Raw genomic sequence first — 8,447 nt, 5'->3', positions numbered from 1 at the left:
CAGGGTAAGAGGGTTCCCTTTTCTTCACACCCTCCCCAACATGTATTATTTGTCATCATTTTTATGATGGCCATTCTGAGTGAGGTGATGTAATAATTTATTGTAGTTTTTATTGACATTTCTCTAATAATTAGTGATGTGAAGCAGCTTTCCATGTCATTGGCCATCTGTATGTCTTCTTTGGAGAAATGTCTGTTCAGGTCTCCTATCCATTCCTTGATTGGAAGCCCTACTTCCTAAAGCCTATCCTCAAGTTACTCTCACAAGCTCAAATCCTAAATGACCTTCCTAAGACTGTGTTACTGAGATGCCCTAGTGTTTCTCAGAGTTCACATCCCCCGCTTTGCTGTAACAAATAATAAACCCAATTTGTTCAGCCACGGGCGTGTTTCTGCTGATCTCTGATTGGAGAGTGTCCAAAGGTCCGATGCTTACTAGCTGTGTGACTTCAGACAGAAGTGTCACCTACAGAAGCCTCCATTTCCTCCCCTTTTGAAATGGAAAGATTTAGTCCTACCTCAGAATGTTGTAAGGAAAAGGAACAGGCTTAGCACTGAGTGAGCTCTCAGTGTACTTTAAAAAAATTCCTGTTCGAGATGCAAACTATTACATATACAATGGATGAACAAAGAAGTCCTATTGTTTTGCACAGGGAACTGTATTCAATATCCTGTTCTAAACTAAAATGGAAAAGAATATGAAAAATAATGCGTGTGTGTAATTGAATCACTTTGCTGTACTACAGAAACTAACACAACACTGTAAATCAACTACACAAGAATCAAAATTCACCCTCTGCTCCGAGGCCGCTGAGGGGTGCCCCCGGGGGAAGCACGGCCCCAGAGCCTGTCCAGCTGACGTGGCTGCCGGTTAATCTAAAGGGAAAATCCAGTGACCCCTCCCTCAAGGCCCCGGGCAGGCCCCAGCCTGCCTCCCTTTGGGGCCCAGGCAGGAAGAGACCTCAAAGGTCAGCTCCACAGCACCCTGCACTGAACAGAGCAGGAAGCTGAGACCCCGAGAGAGGCAGGGACCAACCTGCAGTCACATCGCCCGGCAGGGGCCTAACCAGGACTCCCTGCTGCAGATGCTGTGGCCCTGAAACCTCGCGGATGCGCCTTCTTCTGGCTTCAGTGACAGCGTTTCAGAGGCTAGGCACTGTGCCCAGGGTCCTGTGAAGTGGCCACTGTGAGTATGCCCGTCACACAGATGAGAAGATGGAGGCTCAGAGAAGCTGAGACTTCCAAGCCTGAAGTCACACTGTGCCAGGACCCAAGCTTGATCTGTCCCACCTTGAAAGTCTGGTTCCTGCCCGGGCACCTCCCAGACTCCCTGGGTTGTAAGCAGCACGAAAAGTTTCTGTAATATAAAAAAGGAGGGCAAGGTGTGTGACAGGGTCTTACGCTGGGAAAGTTCCCAGAACGGTGGGAACATCAGACTTCTTCCCAGAGGGACCCCCTCTGTGTTCAGTCCCTGCCTTTGGGAACCCCAGGCATCCCTACCCTTCCAGCCACCACTTGTTCTACCCTACACTCCCTTTCCCAGCCTCTGGAGAGAAGGAGTTTGGATGCTGGGCGCCCCTCCCCCTCTCCCCTCCTCTTCACTGTCCCCACCTATGACCTTTTGAGCTACAGACCCAGACTGGTGCTGAAGTCAGAGATGCGTTTGCATAGCCTGTAGCTTCCTTCTCCCTCCTCTGCCCCGGGGAGCTCCCCTTCCCCACCTCTGCCCCCACTGGGGCCCTTCTTCCTGGAAGAGACCCAGGTGGAGATTGAGGGGATGTTACAGGAGCAGTAGGCTGATGGGCAGAACAGAAGAGACACTGTCCCAGCCGGCTCTGACCTCCCCACAGAGCCCCCAAGAACTGCACTCCCAGCCTCTAACCTGTCCCGAGCTGGGCTCTGACTGTTAGCTGAGGTTTCCTCACCCTCACTGATTCTCAGTTTCTTCATCTGCACGTGGGTTGTAAGTACCCAGCTTTCCCAGTTGGTTGGAAGCTGAATAACACATCAGCTTTGAGATACAGGAACATCCGCTGGGTGTAGCCCCTCCCTGATGCGGAGTCCACCCGGGTCTCTTGCAGGACACAGGATGGCCTGCCGTGTCCCCAGGTGAGTGCAGTGCGAGCATGGACGTGCTTGCAGTCCCAGCTCCCTGGTCCACCTCCGGGACCTCCGTCTCCTCAAGCCCGAAGTATCTGCCCAGCCCAGAGTTGCTTTCAAAGTCTGCGGCGGCTGTGTCTATCAGACCAGGAGGGCTGCTACTGGGCCACGCTTGTGCTTGGAGTCCAGGAAGGGGCAGGCCTGGGACTCTGTTCCCTGAGTGTGCTGAGTGCCTTTCCTAGAACCAGGACTGGGCAGGGCGTGCACCCCAACCGGCCGGAGGATGGATGCTCCCTTTCCCGGAAGCCTCAGAGCTCCCGGGCGAGGGGGTGCCACAGAGCCCCAGCCCTGCCCTCGTCTCTTTTACCCAGCTTTGGCAGAGCCACGTGGCCTTCCGCCAGCTTCTCGGAGGTGGGCGTGGCAGCCATCCCTGAGGCGGGGTGATGAGGCGAGTTCAGGAGCCTCCTCTGAGCCCCTGGACACTCCTCCCGCACCCAGGGAGACGCAGACATCCCTCCTGTCTCCCTCCCCCAGGTCCCAGGGCTTTGGCTCCTACCGTCCCCATCCAGGAGGGCTGGGCCGGCAGCGGCAGGTGACTGAAAGGCGTGGAGGAGAAACCCCGGCTGCGTGGGGGCGTGGGCCCCGGCAAGTGTACTCCTCAGCCAATCAGCGGCCTGCCTAGCCGGTGGATTCGGTTACAAGCCCCGGATCACCTCATACTCCAGCCTCCTTCCTACTCTTCCCAAAGCTCCATTCTTTGGTGCCGCAGCACCGGCTCGGCTGGCCCCCGCTTCCGCTCGGCGGCTGCAGAGTTGCTGCCTCGTGGGCCCACCAGGGTAGGCTTCCCGAGGGCTTTGTCTGGCTGGGCCAGGGCAGGATGGGGGTTCTGGTGGCACTGTTGAGGGTGCTGAGCTTCCTGGGGGTGGTTCCGGGAGGCTCCCCTGCCCTGCACTTGCACACCACCTCCTGCCACTTGGTCAGGCCCATCGCCAGCATCCCTTTGGGATCCCTGAGCTTCCTGGGCAAGGATGTCCAGGGACGAGCTCTGTTCCATGCCCGCTGGGATGGGCACGGGAGATTGCAGGTGTGTAGCCGGCAGGATGAGCCAGAGCTCACTGCAGCCTTCCGTGCGCTCTGTGCTGGTGAGCTCACCCGGGGCTCCTTCATCCACACCCCTGGACCTGAGCTGCAGAGAGCCCTGGCCATCCTTCAGAGCCAGTGGGAGGCCTGCCAAGGGCCTGCTGAGAGTCCAGCGGGGACCAGGGAGAAGCGAGCGGCAGGACAGAGTGGAGAGCCTGGCATCTGGCACCAGCGGGTGAAGAGGGGCTGGACTATGCCTGGCACGCTGTGGTGTGGAGTTGGGGACTCTGCCAGGAACTCCACGGAGCTGGGTGAGACCTCGGGGTGTGGACTGGGTGGCTGATGGGGGAGGAAGTGTAGGCTTTAGCCCTGGCATCCACTCTCCAAGGCTGCATGTCCTGAGGGAGTGACTTAGCTACTCTGAACCTCAGTTTCCTTATCTGGAAAATGTGCGCACGTGCTCAGCCGTGTCTGACTCTGTGCGACCCCATAGACGGCAGTCCACCAGGCTCTGCCGTCCCTGGGATTTTCCAGGCAAGAACACTGGAGTGGGTTGCCATTTCCTTCTCCAGTGCATGAAAAGTGAAAAGTGGAAGTGAAGTCGCTCAGTCATGTCCAACTCTTAGCGACCCCATGGACTGTGCCCATGGGTTGGGCTGAGCCAAAAAGCCATTACCCAAGAGGAGGATTTATGGGTTCAGGATGCCCAGCCAACTGGACGAGGAGACCCAAAGGCTTGGGTTCAAATCCCAGCTTAGTTCTTCCAAGCTGAATGAGTCACTTCCCCTCTCTGAACCTGTACAGTAAAAGTGATAACTCCCTCCCAGGCCTGCTGTGTGCTGGGGTGGGAAGTGCCAGACGTTTGGAAGATGCTCAGTAAAGGGTGTTATTGCTCGGGTGGTGGAAAGCACGCATGGCTTTTTTGCACTTCTCGGTACAGCTGTCTGCACTTACGTGCAGAGGGCTGGGGGAGGACTTGGCGCTTACATTGGAGCAGGTTGGCATCCTGACAATGCCTCGTCGCGCCAGTGAGGTTGCACCCTACTGTTTGCCATCCCATCTCACACACATTCGGAACTTTGGTGTTTTACTTGGGATGTGAGCCTGAGAACTCTAGAGGCAGACACCTGTTCACCTGAGAAAGATTTTTCCAGGGACAAAGGCTCCTGGGTGGGCTCCCTGGCACTTGGCGTTGCCCAGCAGGGGCTGTACCGGGGTGTTCTCTTCAAGTGTTGGAACTGTGAGTCCCATAGAGGGAGACACAGAGGTGTCTCTGCTCCCGACACCATGTGGGCAGAGCTGGCATGTGGTGCCCAGAGTCCTGGGACTGCTGAGCCAGTGCCCCCTTTGCTCCCTGCAGGGGTCTTCGAGGGCCCTGATCTCTGCTGCCAGGAACATGACCACTGCCCCCAGACGGTCTCACCCTTCCAGTACAACTACGGCATCCGGAACTACCGATTCCACACCATCTCCCACTGCAGCTGTGATGCCAGGTTAGTTAGCGGTGGGCAGGGAGGGCTGGGAGCTCAGGGTGGGGTTATCCAGTTACTGGGTGCAGAGTCTGGGCTCCAGAGAGTCCCAAAGGATCAGCCAGCCAGACTCCCCTGTGCAGTGGGGAAGCTGAGGTTTAACAGGAGGTGAGATTCTCGGACCTCGCGTCACCTGTCTGGTAGTGGTGGCTGGGTGGTCTGGGAGAGGAGCCAGGTCCGGGGACTGAGCGCCGGCTCTGGGGCAGGTTCCAGCAGTGCCTGCAGAACCAGCGGGACTCCATCTCCGACATCGTGGGTGTGGTCTTCTTCAACGTGCTGGCGATCCCTTGCTTTGTGCTGGAGGAGCAGGAGGCCTGTGTGGAGTGGTACTGGTGGGGCGGGTACGTTGCTTCCCCTTTTGACCCCCTTCCCAGCCAGGGTGGGGGAGCTGGGGCTCCAAGGCTGGGGGGGAGGCCGGTCTGTATGTCCATCCTCCAGGGAACCATGTCTCATCCTGTCCTCCCTGTCCTCTCCTCAGGGAGGGGGTGGGGGCCCAGGACACAGACATTCCCTGGGTGCCCCGCACAACCCAGTGGGCTGTGGGATGAGGGGATGGGACTGGAAGAGCCCTGATCTCCATGGAGATGAGCCTGGGGCCGTCTGGGAGGGACGATTCTGGGTGACCAATGCCACCGTGTGCTGCCTCCCAGGTGTAGAAGGTACGGCTCTGTGCCCCTCGCTCGTCTCCAGCCCAGGACCCTCTACAATGCCTCTTGGAGCTCCCCTGCCATCCCCTCAACTCCCAGCCCCCAGAACACAGCCCCCAGCCAGCCTCAGCTGATGCAGCGTCCTCAGAAGTGGCCAGCACAGCAGAGAGAGTCCAGGCACCCCAGTCAAGCCAAGGCCACAGCCCTCCAGGCCCCTGTGGCCTCCCCTGGGCCTGCCATGCTCCCCAGAGTCCAGCTAGAGGTCACCGATCCAGGCCTCCAGGGGCCTCAGGGTGAGCACAGAACCTAACCTAACTTTGGGGGCACCTGAGGTAAAGAGGAGCCTCTGTGTGGGATTGGGGGGACCCTGTGTTATTTCCTTTCTTGCTCTGAACTCCTTCCAGCGACTCCCAACTTCACCTGTCAAACCACATTACAGCCAGAGGGATTTTCATAAGCTGCAATCTTGACCAGGGGACTCCCCACTGAGCCCCCACCACGGAGATCCAACACCCAGGGGTCTTTGGGTGCTGGTCTTGCAAACCCTACTCCCCAGTCAAAATTCAAGCTTCACAAACTGCATTTGTTTCCTCTGAAGCTGCTTGCTCTCTCCTGCCGGTGGGCCTTTGCACATGCCGCTCCTGCTCCCAGGGGCATTCTCCCTGAGTCTTCCTCTTTCAGCATCAGCTTAGCAGCCTCTGCCTCCAGGAAACCTTTTCTGAGCACTCTTACCTTTCTGGGCTTCCGCAGTGGCAGTACTGCTCCGTGTGTGTGTGTGTGTGTGTGTGTGTGTGTGTGTCTCCTCTACGTGTGAAGCACTCTGAGAGCACAGAGGACAGGAGATGAAGGGACGCTGTGTGTATGGGACTGAGCCTGTGCCAGAGGGCAGCGGGCACCAGTGAGACCTCGATGTGGGACGGGGCCCCCCTCACCACTGCACCTGCCCCCAGGTGTCCACCAGGCCTGCCGCAGCTTCCGCCACCTGGACCGGTGTGAGCATCAGATCGGGCCCCAGGAGACCAAGTTCCAGCTGTTCAACAGCGCCTGGGACCCCCTCTTCCACTGCAACTGCACACGCCGGTGAGGCCTGCTCGCACCTCTGGCGGGTGGGCTGCCTGTTGCCAGGCAGCGGGAAGGGACTCCAGGCTGGGAAGGCCCTGCCCCAGTCTGAACCTGCCTCTGTCCTCAGGCTGGCCCGCTTCCTGAGGTTCCACAACCCACCCGTGGGTGCCATCATGCTTCGGGAGCTGCTGGGAATGACCTGCTTCAAATTGGCCCCTCCGCTGGACTGTGCTGAGGTCAAAGAGTAGGTGACGGAAGGGCCAGGAGGGACGTGGGACTTCTCCAACGGGGTGGGTTGCCTCTCCCCTCTTTATGCACCTGGGCTGAGAGGGTGATGGAGCGGGTCAGGGGCCCACATAGGTTGCATCTCAGCTCCGTCATCTACTTCCTGTGTGACCTTGCCAGCTGAGTCACCTGTCCACACCTCCATTTCATTACCTGTGAAATGGAGGCAGACACCAGGGCGTGTTGTGTGTGATGTGTGTAGGCAAGGCCTGCAGAACAGCTAGTGAAGCGCCTCCTGAACTCTTCCTCCTAAGCCACAATCTCATTTAAATTCTGATCCTCAAAACCAACTCCTTGTTACTTTTCCTATTTCATATGTAGGGAAACTAAGGCTCAGTGGCCCAGGTTTCTGCAGTCATCTAGGGCAGAAGCCAGCCTCTAGGTACCAGATTAGGTTTGTTCTGCCCCCTGCTAAGTGTAACCGCTCCCACCCCAGCCCCATCCTTGCTCCTCTCTGGGCCTTGGTTGCCCTGTGTGCAGAGCAGAGTGGGTTTCTTGCCAGCTATGACCCCCTGTCCCCCTCTTCTGTCCCCACAGCTGTTCCAGTGACCCCAGGGCCATAAGAGTGTCAGCTTGGCACCTGCGGCAACTTCAGCAGAGGCGACGCCAGCTCCAGGGGTCGAGCACTCACCACAGGCAGGCAAGGCCTTCAGAGCACCCAAAGGCCCCCACGTCATTCTACGACCGGTGCCTGCAGCTGACCCAAGGAGCTGGAAGACCCAAAGGGCAGCAGAAACCCTGGAACCAGTGACCTCACTTCTTGTTCTCCTGGGCGCTAGATCGGACCCAGGGCTTTGCTGGGCCCTGCGGTGGGGCGGGTCTCAGCTTCCCCTCCATTGTGAGACTGAAGTGTGGACAGGCTGTTGTGGACAGACAGAGGGCCGCATGGGTAGGGTTGGAGGGGCCAAGGCCCAAATGCTGGACCATGTCTCCTGCTGTGCTGGGTGATCTTGGGCTGGTGACACAACCTCTCTGTGCTTGGATGTGGTATTCAGGAGGCTCCTTCTGCTGCCCCAAGCTTGGGCCTTCCCAGGGAGTTAACAACCAGATGGGAAAGAGGAGAGGGTAACATTGCAGAAGCCCCAGGAGGTACCAGGAGGAGGTACACTTATGTCCATGTTGTGAAATTAACACATGTCTCAAAAGAGTTGTCCAGGAAAACCCCAGAGCCTGCCTGCTGAGGTCTAGGGGCAGAGGGTGGTGAAGGAGGGATGTCACAGAAGTGCCTGTGTCTGAATACAGGATGGGGGAGCTAGAGAGGGGCTTCTTAACTCCCCTCCTCCTCAGGGGACCCCTTCTATTAACAGCTGCTATGCCCTTCCCAGCCCAGCCCTGGCCCATTCTTTCTGCCCTAAACCTAAATTCAGATCTTCCCTATGCCCTTGAGCAAGAGACCTCCTTCACTCTGAGCCTTAGTTTCCTCCTCTGAGAAACAGGGGTGTAGACAGCAGCTACCTCATAGGGTTGTTGAGGATTAAGTGAACCAACTCCCAGACAGCACTCAGCACCCAGTAAATGTTCTCTCCCTCCAACACCCAGCCAAACTGCACTTAGACAACTGATTTGCAAAGGTTCATAGCACCTCTTGGAGGCCTCAGTTTGTTCATCTGTGAAATGGGGCTAAGAACTGCACTGAACCCAGTGCCACAACTCAGGCTTATGGTGCCGATTAAAGGAGCTGGCATGTGTAACATATACAGCTGGTGCCTAGTCACTGTCAGACCTGTCATCCTCTCGCCTCTGTA

The 8,447-nt window shown here is 57.5% G+C and overlaps 1 protein-coding gene across 1 annotated transcript; it reads left to right on the top strand.

The window, feature by feature from the left end:
- Window positions 1-2,888: 2,888 nt before the first annotated feature.
- On the top strand, window positions 2,889-8,395 carry PLA2G3 (phospholipase A2 group III). The gene is made up of 7 exons (XM_069557039.1): window positions 2,889-3,490; window positions 4,540-4,672; window positions 4,915-5,049; window positions 5,359-5,648; window positions 6,306-6,435; window positions 6,545-6,661; window positions 7,240-8,395. Exons 1-7 carry the CDS (start codon window positions 2,977-2,979, stop codon window positions 7,451-7,453), a joined length of 1,533 nt encoding a protein of 510 aa, XP_069413140.1. The 5' UTR covers window positions 2,889-2,976; the 3' UTR covers window positions 7,454-8,395.
- Window positions 8,396-8,447: the final 52 nt, after the last annotated feature.

Source organism: Ovis canadensis, chromosome 17, assembly GCF_042477335.2.
Source record: "Ovis canadensis isolate MfBH-ARS-UI-01 breed Bighorn chromosome 17, ARS-UI_OviCan_v2, whole genome shotgun sequence".
In the NCBI taxonomy this organism is placed as follows: domain Eukaryota; kingdom Metazoa; phylum Chordata; class Mammalia; order Artiodactyla; family Bovidae; genus Ovis; species Ovis canadensis.
This window is presented reverse-complemented; position numbering and strand designations above follow the sequence as displayed.